At 43.1% G+C, this 19,216-nt stretch overlaps 1 protein-coding gene across 2 annotated transcripts in view; it reads left to right on the top strand.

Annotated features, from left to right (window-relative positions):
• cdh24b (cadherin 24, type 2b) overlaps positions 1–19,216 on the top strand; it is a 164,757-nt gene that overhangs the window by 80,345 nt on the left and 65,196 nt on the right. For both annotated transcript variants that reach the window (XM_039654595.2, XM_089131144.1), the window contains exons 3-5: positions 5,122–5,416; positions 6,621–6,740; positions 11,463–11,630. In XM_039654595.2, coding sequence (XP_039510529.2) covers positions 5,122–5,416; positions 6,621–6,740; positions 11,463–11,630 — 583 coding nt within the window. The remainder of the gene's footprint in view (positions 1–5,121; positions 5,417–6,620; positions 6,741–11,462; positions 11,631–19,216) is intronic.

The following is a 19,216-nucleotide window of genomic DNA, read 5'->3' as shown; positions in this document are numbered from 1 at the left end:
GGCACCAGACACCTGGACTGGCTGCCACGTATATCCCTCCACTGGTTACCAACCGAAGCTGAGCTACTAACACCTGGTATTAACAGCCGTTTCAGTGAACCAATAACAAGAGATCAGGACTATAAAAACAAGTGTGGGGTCCAAAACGTTTTGTGGCTTAGAAAGAAAATAACACCTGCATAAAAAAACATCCATTCCGTGCAAATGTGCCAGCCTCATCTCATAAATTTGATTGCAACACTAATGTAGGCTATAATATAAATGTATATTTTTGTACATTTGGATATATATTCTGGAAAGTGTAATTTGAACATACTGACAGCATCTAAAATACAAAAACAATGAGAATATTGTTGATATAATATTACAATTATCTATTAATATATTTGTACAGTTACATTTTACTATTATATAAATATTGTCTAGTCTTTAATCCGACATTTTCACTAAATGCATGCTATTTTTCAACAATATAAAACACATACTGTAATAGGCTGAAAATTCAGCTTTGAAGTCACAGAAATAGAGGACAAATTTAAATGTCTTTTTTAAAAATCAAACAAATAAAAAAAAACAAAAAAAAACTGTAATAACATTTTACAATATTACAGTATTTTTTTTAATTCAAATGAATGCAGTATCGGTTGCACATAAGAGACTTATAAAAAATATTTGTAAAAAATCTCACAGACTTCCAATTTTTGACCAGTATATTATATAGATATTTTTTTTCAGATCCAAACCCAGTGATTTGTAAAAGTTTGTACTTCTCTAAAGTTATTTAGAGTGCTTCTGTGTCTTTGCTAACATACAAAAATGTATGTGTGCCAGAACCACTTTACCTACAAAATGTATGATTACTAATGAGATAACGTTGCATAATATACATGCACAAGCTTGAAATATCTTTGATTTGCATGGCATTAATTGACACAGATTATGTAAATTACATCCAAAAATGATTTTGAATAGGAGCTAAAATAACATGAGCTTTCAATTCAACACATCATGTTTAATTTTTATGCAGTAATCAATAATGTGCGGACTCATTGTACCTTTTTTTTTTTTACACCTGAAAACTTATAGTGTCACTCTGATGTGTCTTGAGACCCTCTCATAAAAATTTAATCAAACAAAAGTGGTCACTCATTTGAGATGAATACTAACAGGTCTGAAATGTATCACCCAAAATGGATTTAATACCAGGTGTTCATGGTAATTAAAAGGGTGCTTTTTGAAAAGATTTCGGATACAACTCCTGCGCCCTGGTCAAATTGGCGCCTCTCCATCATGGCTTCCTAATCATCCACATATAATTGGCTACGTCACACTGTCTCCTCTCCACTGACAACTGGTAGCATTATCCAGGTGGATGCTGATTGTGGAGACCCACTCATGTTATAAAGTTCTTTGTGCAGTAGTATTTGGAAAGTACATAGAAAAGGGTTATATAAATGTTATTTATTTGTTTATTTATTTATTGTGATTGGCCTGTGGGAAATATAATTCATATTTACTATTTTTTCTAATAAACATCAACATTTATTAATAAAATAATGTATTTTTTTATTATACAGTTGTAATCAAAATTATTCAACTTGCAATCAGGTTTATTGGCAAAATCTACAGACTTTCAGCTGTTAATTGAAAGAGTTCAATTACACAACAAATGTTCCAAGTGTTTCCCCCAAATTCAACTGAAACTTTTAATGACTTTTGCAGTCTCTAAATTATTCAACCCCTTCATGGCATGCATCTTTAGTACTTAGTACTTACCCTTTTTCTGTTATGACCTGCTGCAAACGAGATGTATAACTAGACAGCAGCTTCTGGCAGCGTTTCTGAGGAATCGTAGCCATGAGCAATGGCCAGTTCAGTAATATTCTTGGGTTTTGCATGCTGAAACCGCCTTCTTCAAATCCCGCCAGAGATTTTCTATAGGCGTTCAAGTCAGGTGACTGATGGCCACCGTAGAATCTTCCAGGACTTCTTCTGTAACCAAGCCTTGGTGGAATTTGAGGTATTCTTGGGATCATTGTTCTGTTGAAGGTTTCATTGATGCCCAAGCTTCAGCTTCCTCACTCACGGCATGAAGTTTTCTCCCAGGATTTCTTAATACTTCAATGAATCCATCTTGCCTTCCACACGCTGCAGGTTTCCAGTGCCAGAGGATGCAAAGCAGCCCCAGAGCACCATCATCGAGCACCACCATGCTTAACTCAAGACATAATGTTCTGTTCAGTACATGCTTCATTGTTCTTCCTCCAGACATACCACTGATTAATAGGGCCAAAAAGTTCTCCACACAACAGAATACCAAAATTTCTATGGTTTATTCGATTTAGACAACCTGATCTCACAACCAAGTCGTACGAATTCGACGAATGATTAAAAAGTGGCTAATTCGTAACAATTCATACGACCTCACTCGTACGAATTAATACGATTTTGCTAAATCGTACATATCATACGAATTGGCCAATTTGTATGAATTCGTACGAATGACCTACCCCTTACCCCGCCCCTAAACCTAACCATCACGTGGGTTTAGACAAATCGTACGAATTAGTACGAGTGAGGTCGTACGAATTAGTACGAATTAGCCACTTTTTAATCATGCGTCAAATTCGTACGAATTGGTCGTGAGATAGTGTTGGATTTAGAGCAAATTGGACCTGACTTTTCTTTTTAGGTCAGTAGTGCTTTTAGGTCAGTAGTGGTGTACGTCTTGGAGTTCTAGCATAAAAACTATGTGATTTTAGTATGCGCCTTACTGTGCAGGCTGAAACCTCAGTGCCTGTTGCCACCAAGTCTTGCTGCTGGACTTTTGCAGTCACTCGAGCCAATGATAGCTTCCTTTTTCTGCCCTATCCAGGTAGTGTAACCACTATTCCATTTAACTTTGGACTTACAAACTATGCTTCCATTGGTGTCTTAAGGCACATTTAGTGCCTTTGCTATCTTTTTGTATCCTGGTCTTTGTTTGTGAAGGGAGATGATATCTTCTCTTAAAGGGTTAGTTCTCCCAAAATAAAAAATTAAGTCATTAATTACTCACCCCCTTGCTGTACCAACCCCGTAAGACATTCGTTCGTCTTCGGAACACAAATGCAGATATTTTTGATTAAATTTGAGAGGTTGATCACTGCTACATTGGCTCCTAAGAGATTGAAACTTGATGGCCCAGAAAGTCATTGAAGAAAATGTTTAAATGTTCCATGTGACTACAGTGGCTCAACTATAAGTTTATTAAGCGATTTTGTGCGGAAATAAAACAAAAATAACAACTATATTTGACTATTCCTCGATTTCCATGACGCATGCGCGAGAATTGCACACGAAGTAGTAGAATAAGAACGCCATTCTCACACATGCGTCGTGGAAATCTCTTGAACTCTTGTCTCAGGTCCAGAAGGAAGAAAAGGAATAGTCGAATTAAGTTGTTATTTTTGTTTCATTTCCGCACAAAAAGTATTCTCGTCACTTGATAAACGTATAGTTGAGCCACTGAAGTCACATTGAATATTTAAACATTTTCTTCAATGACTTTCTGGGCCGTCAAGTTTCAATCCCTTAGGAGCCAATGTAAAAGTGATCAACCTCTCAAACTTAATCAAAAATATCTTCATTTGTGTTCCGAAGACGAACGAAGGTCTTACGGGGTTGGTACAGCACGGGGGTGAGTAATTAATGACTTAATTTTCATTTTTGGGTGAACTATCCCTTTACATTTTTGGGCCACTCTTTTGACATATTTCTAACATGCACTCAAATGTGACACTCAACAAACCTAGCCAGTTCGGAAATTTCATGTGCTAGTTAAGCACACCTGGTAAAACTAATGAAGCCCTTCATAAGTTGCATCAGGTGTGCTTGAGACAACACCTGTTTAGCATATTTGTGCCATTGTGAGGGATTTAATTCAGAGGGTTGAATAATTTTTAGACTGCAGAAGTCATTAAAAGCTGCATTTTCAGTTGAATTTGGGGAAACTACTCAAAACATTTGTTGGGTTGAGCTATTTCAGTTACTTTTGATTGATTAGTTCATTGCAAACAGCTGAAAGTCTATACATTTTTAATGGGGTTGAATAATTTTGATTACAACTGTACATGCTGGATGAAGTTAGGCGACAGTGGTCTGTTAGTCCAACTTTGCAGACTAGTTTTATTCTGTCTAAAACTTTTACATGACATTTTAAAAAGAATAATTACTGATTTAGACTGATTGAAGTTGAACTTTTAAATTACATCTGAACATACTGCTTGCTGATACAGCTAGCTGACTAACAGTGCAGAGACCTGGAGACCTCAATGTGAAAAAATAGTTTTATCGCTTGCCAACTTGTTGCATTACGCCTGGATATTGTACACAAAAATGTATCACTAAGCAGAATGTTTTTCTTGAGAGTTTTTCCTCATCACTGCCCACAGTGTTTCAGGGCATTCTTTGGAGATTTAACATCTACGCAACCACATGTTTAGTCTCAAAATTCAATCTGCAGAAACGATGAATATTCTGATTCCAAACACAATCTCCATTTTGATTCCATTGAGGGAACATACTCAGCTCTTTCCACACTCAAATGCCTGCAAACATAGGACACACTCCCATTTGTCTTCCAAACTTGCTGTGTGGCACTTTCTTTAGAAGTTGTGCTGTTATGGGGTCTTTTTAAGCAGCCGTATTCTGGCCACGTAGGAGCGATAATGAGGATGAATGCTGATGCGTTCCCCACACTCTTCTTTCTGAGCATCACATGCTCCCTTTGCAGCCCAGGCTTTGCTCACTGCACGAAGCCTTAGCCGTAGACTGCTGCTGATCCGGTAACCAGACTCCGCCCGCAATCAATGCCTCGAGTACGAGTGCTTCACGCAAGGCTGTGTGATCATTACCGCCCATCTGTACTGTCTGCGGATGAGCCCCCAATGTCTTCGCCCGTCACAGTGGCGTCAATATTTCAAGATGAATCACCTATTTGACTGTTTTTGCTTGATGCAAATGTCTGTTTTTATAAAGTCTATAGTGTTTTGACCTCCAGTATACTATTTGTTCTTCTGAACACTTCAGTCTCAGTAATCGTTCTGTCTCATCCTTTCCCTCTCTTTTTCTTCTCATCAGCTTCACACTGACATGGACAGAGGTGATGGACGCACTAAGTACGTGCTGCGGGGTGAGGGGGCTGGGTCAGTGTTCGTGATTGACGAGAAGACGGGCAACATCCACGTAACCAAGCCCTTGGATCGGGAGGAGAAGGACGAATACCGTCTGATTGCCACGGCAACAGACAGTCAGACAGAGCGTGCCCTGGAGCCCTCCTCCCAGTTCATCATTAGAGTGCAAGATATCAACGACAACCCACCTGTCTTCGAGGACGGACCCTACAGTGCCACAGTACCCGAGATGGCAAACATAGGTAGTGGAATCAGCACATGCTCATCCCTCATCCCATGTTTTTTTTTTTTTCCTCTGTGAATGTCAATGATTTTTGAATAATGCAGGATTCACGCTGTCCCAAAAATCATCAGATGAAAAGCTGAGGAAACGCTCTCTATAATTTGCGCCGTTTAAATGTTAATGGCGCTCATTTGGTGAAATAACCTCTCGCGTTTATCGATTTCACGTCCGTTTGAGTCAGGCTCAAAATATTACCCCTCGACTGTCGTGGCGGTTTTGTTTAGCCTGAAATGGGTTTAATTAATTTCAAAGCATCCCATCCTCAAACAAGAAATATTCTGCGCTGCATCTGAATGCTCGAACCCTTGCTGGGGTAAACGAAACCCGAGTGCCATTCAAATCCCTATTCCAGCAGTGTGAATGCGTTATCAGTCTAAATTGTGCCTTGTTTCTTCAGTTCCGCTCAAATTGAATATGAATAGATTTCTCTGAGCCCGTTCATGTTGCGTCAACCTGGCAGTCATGTCTGTTTTTTGATCTGCCTATCTGATTGTTCGTTTACAGTGACAATCTCTCTTTGCTTTCTTTCTCCTACGCTATTCCATTTGCCGCTTCTTAACTACCTGTGAAAGATTTGTAATCAGACGGCTGCCTCCCCTCAACCCACAAACTCTCTTGGTGACACTGTCAGGCCTTTGATGTCTGAAAACAGCAACAGCTGCTCCCACAAATCCCTACGTCCCTCTGAGCTTGTCAGCCGTTGCCCCATGGGAAACGTAGTTCCCTTCCCATTGTACATATATATGTTCTTTTCAAACCACTTCGGTCCTTCGCATGAAGCTCTTTGATTTATTTGGTTGGAAAAAAGTCCATATCTGTCAGGAACGCGGGAGAGATTCGAGACGTGAGGGAGTTATGGGAACGGGAGGGTGGCCGCAGAAACAGGCATAGAGATTGAGAGAGGGAGCAAATGGGGAATTGGAGAAGGAGATGAAGAGAACTGAAGTGAGACAGAGGCGCCAATGAAAGAAGGTGTGCGGCTGGGGAGAAGAGAAAGTGAATACTGTATTTGTCACACTGCAGCAGGGGGAGAGAGGAAAGAATGAAAGGGAGAGAATCTGTCAGTCTTTATATGGCTCTCTTTATTTAATGTGCTTGACCTGTGTTCATTTGTGCTGTATTGACCATATCTTATTGTCTTTCTTCCTGAAACTATTTCTCAGGGACCTCCATTATCCAGGTGACGGCTTCAGATGCAGACGATCCCACATATGGGAACAGCGCACGGTTGGTGTACACGCTAGTTCAGGGGCAGCCGCACTTCTCAATGGACCCTCAGACAGGTGGGTTTTTCCCCCCAGGAACTGATTTTTCATATCCTTATCCTTGATTTTATTTTTGTGGTGTACTAGGAAATGCTTTTATGATTGATTGTTCAAAAACAAATTGTTCACATTATAATAGCACCTCACTCCCCAATCTGGTTCGAACACACCGTTTATTTCCTGTGTTGATGAAGCCCCTCATTCCGAAATACGAACTGTGCCGTGAGTGTGTCGTGATTGGCACAAGTTAGCGCGTGTTCGGGAAATGTCACACCCCTTACCACAACCACAAGGTCTTTTCAGATGTAAATATTAAGGTTGGCGTCAATTTCAAACCAATTGAAGTCTGTTTCAGACTTAAGAATGTTAACAAACAAGAGGATCATGCAAAATTATTACAATTTTTTTTGTGTGATCGTTTTGCAAAAAATAAATAAAATAAAATTCTTATACATTTAAGATGTGTTATACACCATTTAAGCATGATTCCATGTCGTAAAACTATGGTAATGCAAACAATAATCAATCACAAAACCATGACTAATTTTTTTAAGGGGCGGTGAACAGTTTTACAAAAGCGAGAGCTTACAAAGGCTACAGTAAACACTATCAACACTAATGTTGGCAAGCAGGTGAGCATCATAGCAACAGCATAAAATTAATAATTGGAACTTTTAATAGAAAACACAACTACAAATAATAAGACATACTTACCAGTTGTGATCCACAAACAACAGATTGTCCCTACAAAGTGGGAACTGCTGCATTTCAGGAAAAGCTTTTGTGCGTAGCCTGCATTCAACTCTCTTAGGTTCTGGAAGCTGTTTTCCGTAAAATGGGCAGCACACAGATACAGTAAATGTTGGGGTTGTAATGTTCAGGAACAGTTTTTAAAACTAATTTTAACCACTCTCGTTGGCCTTAGGAATGTCAAACAAATTAGTTTTGGAGAGAAGGAGTAAACAATGGTGTTTGAGACTCACTGTACTATGTCATGTCCATGTACTGAAAGTCCATAAAATAGACAAAAGTGTCAGTTGAAAAACATGCTTGGTGGCATAACATTTGTGACAATAAATTATCATCTGTAAAAATCCATTTTTCACATTTGAGCATCAAGCAGTAAATTATGCACAAAGGGTGATTATATTATACTCAGTGCATATAATTCTAGCTATGAAATTAACTTTAGCAAGACAAAGGAGTTGGACATTGTTTTCCAGAAATGTTTAAAATGTTGTTGCCTGCCGAAAGGGTCAACATCACTTGTCAACCAGTTTCCCAGTTTCATAGTATTACTTGTGACCAGAAAGGTCATGCTGTCCACCAGCTATGCCAACATCAAACCAGCACTGACAACCATAAACCAGGTATGTTTTCAGAAGGGTATAGCACAGGTTTTTGATACGTGCTGCGGGGTTCATGCTTCCAGTATGAGTTGAAGTCTGGCTTGCATCTTTTTCTAATCTTTTTTTTCCTCCATCATTTCCCATCTTCTCTCCACTGTACTGCCATTAAAAGTGGGAAAAATAAAGGTCTCTGACTGTTGAGTGTGCAATAACAACAACACAATAACAGTAGATATCACTAACATGAGGAGATCCAAAACAACTGTTTGAAGAACCGCTACAAGTGTTTGGCTAATCGGTTGTCCTTAGAGAACAAGTTCTTAATCAGATTATCACCATCCTTCATTCTTGAGGGACAAGTGAAGTTACTAATTGTCAAGTTAAGTCACTAAAATTAATGAAAAATACAATAAAATGCTTCTGTAGAAGAGTCTTTAGTTTCATGTTATAATCTCTTTAGGGTCTCAGTCCCTGATCAGTCATCAGCACCACGCTCTCTGCCTTCAAAGCTCTGATCAGTTCCCCCTCACTCTGTCATCCCTTCATCTCTCTGGTCCTCCTTCCTCTATTCCTGGTTCATCCCTCCCTCTCTTCAATGCTCATTAATCCAGACTGACTTGGCAGGAATGTATTCATTCCAGCTGAGCTGCTGCACTTCTAACAAATGCTGCAAACATTAACTCCACACTTGGGCTGTGGAAAAAGAGAAATTCTTCAAAGTGGGACGTCACCACAGGTTTGTGAATAGTTAAAGGTTCAATATGCAGGATTTTTGCAGTAAAATATCTAAAAACCAATGTTATATATTTTGTTTTGTTGATTACTTACAATATCCCAAATGTTTCCAACTATTTGTAAATCGAGCGAAAATTGCAATTTTAACCAAGGAAACGGGGTGTGTGAGCAGGGGTGAGGAGTCACTAGTCAATGGCGTCCTATTCGTGTTAGCCTCGGTTTCTGCCAGGTTTGCGCTTGCACTTCGATAGTAACCACGGCGACAGACGTGGACAACCGTTATGCCTAGCAAGACGCTCATGTTGTGGTTGTTTTGTTTAAACATTATGGACCATGGCAAGCAGACTTTGAGACAAAAAGAGGACTAAAAGGAAGATCGACATCTTTTGAGATGCCGAGAGCTCCATGTCCGTGACTAACTTTGTGACCTGACAGAGTTGCGTGTACTTTATTATACAGGTGAGCAAATGTACATAAAACTAATCAATGTTATTTAGTTCAACATGACGAAATGTTAGAATATGATCTGTATGTTATTATAATGTTGATCTAGCTTAACGTACTTAGTCTCATGCAGCCAACACACAACCTAACTAACAACATTCAACACACTCAAATGCCGGTAAGTGTGATAGTGGAACTGTTAGAGCAAGTGAAACAGCGCTGCGTTACCTCAAGTTTGATTCATCTAATAAACTGTTAGTTGACAACAAGATCCATACTTATGCTTAATGTGGAATACACGTCATCATTATACGCCTTTGTTATTGTAAGAGGTTAGCGACCACTGATGGTGAAAATTCACTCAACTTCATGTCATTCCAAACCTGTACGCTGTTTTATTTTCAGTGGAATACAAAGTTGGGTAGCTCTTGCCATACAATGACGATTCAGTTACCAAGCAGGAAAAAAAATGGACATAGATCACCGTAAAAGCATCATAAAATGAGTCCATATGATCATATTCCAAGTCTTCTGAAGTCATTTGATAGTTTTGCAAGTCATTATTCACTGATGCCACCAAAGATTCTGACATTTTTAATTGATGAGAAATTTTCCCTTTGGCTTATATACAGCATTTAGTGAGTAATTTTAAATTGGCTTTCTTTTTTGGGAACAAATCATGTTTTTTGCTGGCTTTTCGCAGGATTGGCTGAGGAAACATTCATGCAATCTGTTGACTTAAATGTCAGTCTGTTGCTCACATAAAGATATTGTATGACTTCATGCCAAATGGGATACTTTTCTTGCTTTTTTTTTGTGTTGTTTACTGCCATTATATACACCACCATTCAAAAGTTTGAGGTCAGTGAGATTTTTTTTTCTTCAAAGTAAGACATTTTAATACACTAGGAAGCATTAAATTCATCACAAGTGACAGTAAAGACAAGTAAAGGCTGTTCTTTTGAATTTTCTATTCAGTTTTCACAAAATTATAAAGCTGCACGGCTGATTTTTAAACTTGAATAATAGTACATTTTAATAAGCGACAAATAAGCATATATTTTCTGAAGGATCATGTGAAACTGAAGTAATGGCTGCTGAAAGTTCATCTTTGCCATGACAGAAATGCATTTATTTTAAGTTGTAGTAATATTTCACAACATTGCTTTTTAAATGTATTTTAAATGCAGTCTTGGTGAGCATATGATACTTTCAATAACAAAGTCGTACCACCCCCCAAAGTTTTAAATGGTAGTGTAAGAGCAATGAAGAGTCTTAAAAATATCACCGGTGTTCTAAAGAATAAAATGACAGCATGCGGGTCCGCAGTGCCATGAAGGTGAGTAAATGATGACAGAATTTCTGGGTGAACTTTTCTTTTAAATGGCAAACTTGCCGGCCCCTGCGCTCTGCCTCTGTTCCTGTCAGAGGGTCTGGTTTGTGACCCAGAGGCTGGTGAGAGGCTTTTATTCATGGTTAGGGGGGTCATTTGAAAAATCGCTCCTGCTTCTTTGTGCTGTAGAGTGGATTTGGCAGAAGTGAAGTGAGCACAGGGGGATTCTACATGCAGTGGGGACTGTGTGGCCTACCTCTGTGTGTGAGCGTAAGGGTTGAGAAAAGAATGATGGGTATTTGTGTGTATGATAGGCTAGAAAAAATGATGCGAGAGAAGGAGAGAGTGAGAGAGAAAGATGAATTTTACTGCACGCTCGGATCCATTGTGCGAATGTTTGTGTAGCAGTCGCTGTATTGTGTCTCTGTCTATGTTGATAATGGACTTCCTTCGTGTTTTGATTCCATTTAGCCGTCTAATGAAACCTAATTAATTTTGTTGACATTTGTGGACCCCACACTGATATGAATGAGAGGGCTTTTTCTCCTGGAGTTTTGTGAATGCTAATCAAGGATATTAACCTAATTCTGTCGTGTATGCATTCCATGGCATTCTTTTTCACTCATTAGCGGGAATTAGCATTCTGAAAGGTCTCCTCCTATGTGCAATATAGTGTGGATCCATACAGTAGTTATACATCCTTGTGATATTTTAATAAACCTCCATTGTAGACTGTTGTTTGATGGTAGGAGTCTCCCACGGGTGACCTTGACCACTGGGACGTGTTTCTACAAGCTTACGGTCAGAGAACACATGGAAGTTATTTGATTCAAGGGGATGATTGAATTTGTGATGTGCTTCTCTCTTTTTCTCCCTCAGGCATCTTGCGTACTGCAGTTCCTGATCTGGATCGAGAAGCGCAGGATCTGTATCTGGTGGTCCTGCAAGCTAAAGACATGGGCGGACATCTTGGTGGCCTGTCAGGGACGACTACAATTACTGTACGATTGACGGATGTCAACGATAACCCTCCGCGCTTCGTACAAAGTGAGTAACTTTCCTTATCTTACATCAAGTCAACATCTACGTCCCTTAGAGAAGTTTACCATGGACCAATAGTGTCCATTTACCATAACGGCTAACATAAAAAGCCATCTTTGAAAAAAAAGACTCTTTGAAGCATATCCCATGTAGAACTATTTATATTCCTAAAACCCACGTAAGATTTTTTTCCTTCCTTTTTTTCCTCCATGGGTTCCCACATGAATTTTCAGGGAGTTTAAAGTAAATTCAAACTTTTTAATTTTGTTCTGCAACATTTACAATTACACTCACAATCATACACAGATGTTAAAGTGATGAGCTTTAACAGCATTAGTTTAAGGGGTGGTTAAGGATTTTGGACATCGGGCCTAATTTCCAAGTTAGCCTGGGTGTTATTTATCAGTAGAGACAGTTTTCCCAAAAATCGTTCCAGTTAGCATAGTTAGCCGGTGCTAGGCTAGCATTAGTCAACGGTAACTACTAGCCTGCCATTTAAAACGTCTCGGGTTATGACTATAACCCTTGTTCCCTGAGAAGGGAACGAGACACTGCGTCGATAAAATCGACTCTTTGGGGACGCTCCCTAAGCGTGCGCCTCTGAAGTATGAATGAAACTAATCCAATCCTGATTGGTGTTGCGTCGTGACGTAACATGTGACGGCATACCCGGAAGTATAAAAGTGACGCTGTCACAACACACACTAGCCTCGCGATGAAGCAAGACGCTCAAGGGTCTGAAAAGGGGGCGTGGCAACACGACGCAGTGTCTCGTTCCCTTCTCAGGGAACAAGGGTTATAGTCATAACCCGAGACGTTCCCTATCGAGGGAACTCAACACTGCGTCGATAAAATCGACTCTTTGGGGAACGAGTACCCACTAGGCCACGCACCGAACAGACCCGCCCCAGAGTGAAACTGATTAGGCACTCAGCAAGGGCCGAGTACGTGTGCACCGGGCGTACTGGGAAGGCTGAGACTGTAAAACCTGATGAAAGTATGCGGGGTAGCCCAGCCGGCTGCCTCACAAATCTCCTGCAGAGGTACTCCCGACAGAAGGGCCCTAGAGGAAGCCATGCCTCTAGTCGAGTGAGCCCTTAAGGCCAAAGGTGAAGGAACCCCACGCACCTTGTAAGCCTCAGTAATAGACTGGACAATCCAGTTACTTATAGTTTGTTTGGTCGCCGGGAGCCCCCTCTTAGGTGACCCAAAGCATACTAACAACTGGTCAGATCTTCTCCAAGAAGCAGACTTTTCCAAGTATACACTCAAAGCTCTGACGGGGCAGAGCAAGTGAAGCCTCTCTTCTCCCGCCGACACATGAGGTGGAGGATGGAATGCCTGAAGGACTACAGAGCGAGCCGTACTCGAAGGAACTTTAGGCACGTAGCCCGGACTCGGGTGCAAAAAGGCCTTTACTTTGCCAGGGGCAAACTCCAAGCAAGCTGGCGTTACCGCCAGGGCCTGGAGATCTCCCACCCTCTTAAGAGAGGTAATCGCTAAGAGAAAGACCATTTTCAGCGTTAAGTCCTTAGGCGAAGCCGACTCTAAAGGTTCGAAGGGAGCGAGGGACAACCCTTCCAGAACTATTGCCAGATCCCAGGCAGGCACCCTGGACCTGATCGCCGGCCTCATCCTCCAAGCACCACGGAGAAACCTAATGACCAATTGGTGCCTCCCCAGAGGTCCACCATCTACTGGCGCGTGGAAAGCCGAAACGGCAGCCACGTACACCTTAAGAGTGGACGGGGAGAGACCCGCAGAGAAACGATCCTGAAGGAATTCCAGAACTGAAGCCACTGGGCAGTTTACTGGATCCAACCTTCGTTCTCCACACCAAGTGTGAAACACCTTCCACTTGAGGCCATATAATCTCCTGGTAGATGGGGCCCTAGAGCTAAGTATGGTTTCAACCACCTCAGCTGATAAGCCAGCATTTAGGTACTGAACCCCCTCAGAGGCCAGACCCACAGCTTCCACAACTCTGGGCGAGGGTGGAAGATTGTGCCCTCCGCCTGAGACAATAGATCCCTCCTCAGAGGAATCGGCCATGGCGGAGCTATGAGGAGTGATATTATATCCGCGAACCATACTCGTGTCGGCCATCTCGGGGCAACCAGAAGTAGACTGATGCCCTCTTGACGGACCCTCTCCAGGACCCCTGGGAGCAGAGCGATCGGGGGGAAAGCATACAGGCGAAGCCTCGGCCAAGCCTGTACCATGGCATCCAACCCCAGCGGGGCTGGATGTGAGAGGGAGAACCAAAGTGGACAGTGGGACGTCTCTCGAGACGCAAACAGATCCACTTCCATCGGTCCGAACCTCTCCCCTACCGACTTCACCACATCCGGATGAAGTCTCCATTCCCCGGGCCTCAGCCCCTGCCTCGACAGGATGTCTGCTCGCCGATTCTGAACCCCTGGGATATACATTGCCCTTATTGACAATATCTTTCCCTGGGACCAAAGGATAATCTGATGCGCCAGTTTGCACAGAGGGCGCGATCTGAGTCCCCCCTGTCGGTTCAGATAGGCCACCACTGACGTATTGTCCGTCCGTATAAGGACGTGGCGACCCTCGATGTCTGGGAGGAAGCTCCTCAAAGCCTTGAATACCGCCATCATCTCCAGGCAATTTATATGCCAAGTGCGATGATGGTCCTGCCACAGACCCCTGGTAAAGCGGCCGTCCATGACCGCGCCCCAGCCCGTAAGGGAGGCGTCTGTCGAAACGGTTTCCCGGCGACATGACACCCCCAACACTGGCCCTTGGGATAGGAACCAAGGCTTCTTCCATATTTGCAGAGACTGAAGGCACTTGCGCGTTACTCTGATCATACGGAACGGATTTCCTTTGGGTGAGAACCCCTTGGTCTCCAACCACCACTGGAGGGGCCTCATGTGAAGGAGGCCCAGAGGAATAATGTTGGATGCCGCTGCCATGAGGCCCAGCATCCTTTGAAAGTGTTTCACAGTGACGGCCTGACCTAGCCTCACCCTGGACACCATCGCCAGAATTGACTCGATACGTGCGGGAGACATACGTGCCTGCATTGTAATCGAGTTCCACACGACTCCCAAAAAGGTCGTGCCCTGGGACGGTTCTAGCACACTCTTCTTCAAATTGAGTCTTAACCCCAATTTTTGAATATGGCCAAGAACGACATCTCGATGCCGAACTGCCATCTCCCGAGACTGGGCCAAAATAAGCCAGTCGTCGAGATAATTCAATACGCGAATCCCCTGAAGTCTCAGTGGAGCAAGGGCCACGTCCATACACTTGGTAAATGTGCGGGGAGAGAGTGCTAGGCCGAACGGAAGAACCCGATATTGGTATGCTTCGCCCCCGAAAGCGAACCTCAGGTACCTCCTGTGACAAGGAAGGATGGAGATGTGAAAATAGGCGTCTTTCAGATCTATCGTGACAAACCAGTCCTCGGATCTGATTTGACTCACGATTGTTGGAATGGTCAACATTCTGAATTTGAACTTTCTCAGAGACCGGTTCAACACCCTGAGATCCAAAATTGGCCTTAACCCCCCATCCTTCTTTGGAACTATAAAGTACCGGCTGTAAAACCCGGACTCCCTGTCTACCGGAAGAACACGTTCTATGGCTCCTTTCGACAGCAGAGTCTGTACTTCTTGTTCCAGCACCTGAGCCTGCTCTGGGACCACCGCAGTGAGCACCACCCCAGAGAACTTGGGGGGGCGGTGCGCGAACTGCAGTCTGTACCCAACTCGTATTATCTGCAGGACCCATGGAGATATGTTGGGAAGATGATACCATCCCTCTACAAAATCTGCTAAGGGTACCAGCCTCTCGAGGCTGGCCTCTGGTGTCTTTTCGCTGGAAATTGATGCGGCCCGAAGCGCTGTTAACGGCGGACCTGCATCTTTTCCTAGAGGGCCCCGTTGTGAGAACAACCTCGGTTGTCTCACTGCGGAGGGGGCAGCCCTCTGAAGTCCTGCCTTGGCTAGGACCTCTTTTCCGAAGCCCTCTTAGCCTGAATGACGTCCCTCAGGTCGCCCCTCTGGCTGGAGGACTTCGGTTTTTGGGAGCGTTTCCTCTGTTGCCAAGACCCCGGAGGGGGGGCTCTAGAGGAAACGCTCTCCTTCTGCTCTGCCCTGTGGGAGGAGCTGGCTGATGGCTGGGGCTGCTTGCTTTGCCCCCCCCTACTAGATTTGGCCTTCGCTTTCCGGGGGAGGTACTGCTGGAACGCCGCAGATTGTTTACTCGACTCCTGAAACCTGTCGACAACCGAATTAACGGCGTCGCCGAACAGGCCAGAAGCCGAAAGCGGCGCATCCAGCAGGAAGGACCTATCCTTTTCTTTAATACCGGATAAGTTCAGCCACAGATGCCTCTCCGTGGCCACCATGGCCGCCATAGAGCGGCCAATAGCGCTGGCCGCTTCCCTAGTGGCCCGGAGAGACAAATCTGCGGCCTTCCTCAACTCCGCGACATCTTCAGGAGTAGGCCCCTCCCCCTCATCCAAATCTTTCAGGAGGTCGGCCTGGTATGCCTGCAAAATCGCCATTGAGTGCAGACACGAACCAGCCCGACCCGCCGCCATGTAAGCCCTGCCCACCAATGCAGATGTCTCTCTGCAGGGCTTACTAGGCAACACCGGGGTCTTTAGGGAAGACGCCGATTCGGGAGAGAGATAGCTCGCTAAAGCCTCCTCCACCTTCGGCATCTTCCCATATCCCATATCTCGAGCCCCCATAACATTGCTGTAATCTATTACATTGGGACTCGAAATACGGGACGAATGCGGTCTTTCCCACGTTCTCGAGATCTCTTTATGGAGATCAGGGAAAAACGGCAGACCCCGGCGGTGAGGCTGTGACCCCGCTGCAGGTAACGCTCGTCCATTTTACTGGTGACTTGCGTTTCCTGCTCATGTTGTGGCCAGCTGATGTTTAGTCTGGCCACAGCGCGTGTCACAACCTCCACCAGCTCCTCATAACCCAGGCCGCGTGATGGCGTGCTGAGATCACGGTCGTCCGCATCGATGCTGAGCACGTCCCCTTCCTCAGAAGTAGACAGCTCAAGCACCGGGACCTGATCGCGGGTAGGAGAAACCGCAGCGCGGGCTCCCACACCACTCTCAGAGGCTGCGGGATCAGCCGATGGCGAGCGAGAAAATGCCTCAGCATTCTCACTCTCCTCCGCCAGATCCCGCTGCGAACCCCAGGATCTCAGTCGCCGCATCGCCTCGACATATGCGGGACCGGAACCCTGGGGAACGCGAGCCTGACCGTGCTCGTCAAAGCACGCCAGCCGGGAGCGCAGCACTCTAATAGGCAAAGCCTCACACATTTCACAAGCAGCCCCCTCGAGAGCTGCCCGTGCGTGCTGCACTCCCAAACAATACACACAGAGAGAGTGTGCGTCCCCACCCGTGATGTAACGAGGACAGGGATGCACACACCTCTTGAATTGTTCACTGGCCATACTTTCTTTCAATAATAAGACAAACAACACCAAATAAGACAGACAGTTTCAACATAAAGCGCTTGCTGAAGAGCGAAAGCTAGTGTGTGTTGTGACAGCGTCACTTTTATACTTCCGGGTATGCCGTCACATGTTACGTCACGACGCAACACCAATCAGGATTGGATTAGTTTCATTCATACTTCAGAGGCGCACGCTTAGGGAGCGTCCCCAAAGAGTCGATTTTATCGACGCAGTGTTGAGTTCCCTCGATAGGGAACAGTTTTACCCACTCCACTGTACACCAAAATCAAATAAACTATAACGCCAGACTGTCGATGTACAGTAAAGGTCTGTTGAGAGAATAATGTTAGAAATCAAACTACCCTTTGCTCGCATTGCTATAGTTATACTTTGTTCCCTTTATTTACTGTATTAGCACAGTCTACAACAGCAGCGGAGTGATATTAAGTTACATAGGCAACCAAGAGAGGTAGTGCAGGTCCCGATTGTAGTGCTCCTTCTGTTCTGTGTTTACTTTTCGGCGCAGTACTACTAACCGAGTCAAGTAAAAAGAGAAAGTTCCTGTAAATGTAATGTGATTAATGAGATGCAAGAGTACTTTGATTTCTAACATTATTCTCTCAACAGACATTTACATCGATGGTCTGGTGTTATAATTTATTTGCTTTTGGTGTACAGTGGAGTGGGTAAAACTGTTTTAAATGGCAGGCTAGCAGTTACCGTTGACTCGCGCTAGCCCAGCACCGGCGAACTATGCAACTGGAATGACTGGATGACATTTTTTGAAAACTGTCTCCACTGATAAATTATTTAAAATAAATGATAGGCCTACTTTTATTCTGCAAAGACACATTAAATTGAAAAGTGACAGTAAAGATGTTTGCTTTGTTAAAACAACAAGAACAACAACAACAACAACAACACAGATTTCAATCCTGAAAAAAAAATATGCAACAGCATATTAGAATGATTTCTGAATGATCATGTGACACTGAAGACTGGAGTAATGATGCTGAAAATTCAGCTTTGCCATCACAGGAATAAATTACATTTTAAAATATTAAATTATAAACTGTTATTTTCAATTTGTAACAGTATTTTACATTATCACTGTTAATGAAAGTTTTCTCAAGTGCTATTTTCCACAGACATTATTTTATTCATAAATCATAAAACTGCCATTCTAGAAACACCAGAGGAATTCCAGAGGAAACAAATGGCAAATTATAACATATGTTCATGACAAGTTAGGGTTAGGTCATACATTTTTGTGTGAATTCTTATAATTTCACAAATTCCCGATTTGCAAGTTAACATTTTAGGTTGGCATTCAAGTTAGCGTCATGACTCAGCATCCCTAAAAAGGGCATTATCATTGTTATCAAAAACAGAAGTTGACATACTCTTTCAAGCACATTCCATATTACGATTTTACTGTACTTTGTGATTTTTGTGAATAATATTGTTGATGGTAAATTTAAATACATCATACCATACCATGTAGATGTTGATGCATGTGTTCCAAACATGTTGAGATGTGGCACTCATGTAGTTAAAATCATACCACTGCCCCATTCTTGTTGTTTCCATCAACAAGAGTGGCAAAATCCCAAAACATTGGATCTGTGTTATTTTGTTTTCCTAAATGGTCTTGAGAATTGATTGTGTTTACAACCTGGTGCACCGTGAACATAAACCGGCCATTTCTAAGAACGGGAGACAGGAGAGATCTAGAGTTACAGGTTGCTTATTGACAGAGCACACCGCCAGCTGTTAAACTGTGCCTGCATGAGGGCCGTAACTCTATCAAACGAGTTCTGCTCAATTACATACCAGCCCTTTATTAGTATGATCATAGAAGGGTCCTTTCTCTCCAGACGTCAGCTCTACCCTTCTCTTTCTCGTGTTTTTATACCAGGGTGATTCGGTTTGAGATTATCTGAAGAGTGTGTCGGGACAATATATCAAAGTCTCATCCAGGTAGACGTTCAGGTCCAATGGGCAAGGTTGGGTAAATCTCCTCGTACTTGGAAGCCGATTTAGAAATCTCTCCGGGAATTCACTTCAGATAAAACCAAACAAATTACAGGCGTTTTGGGAGCTGTTTTGAACATTGTAATTACGTTTGA

Source organism: Pimephales promelas, chromosome 5 (assembly GCF_988280905.1).
Source record: "Pimephales promelas chromosome 5, fPimPro1.hap1.1, whole genome shotgun sequence".
NCBI lineage: Eukaryota > Metazoa > Chordata > Actinopteri > Cypriniformes > Leuciscidae > Pimephales > Pimephales promelas.
The sequence above is the reverse complement of the archived record's forward strand: the minus strand, read 5'-3'. Positions and strand labels throughout refer to the sequence as shown.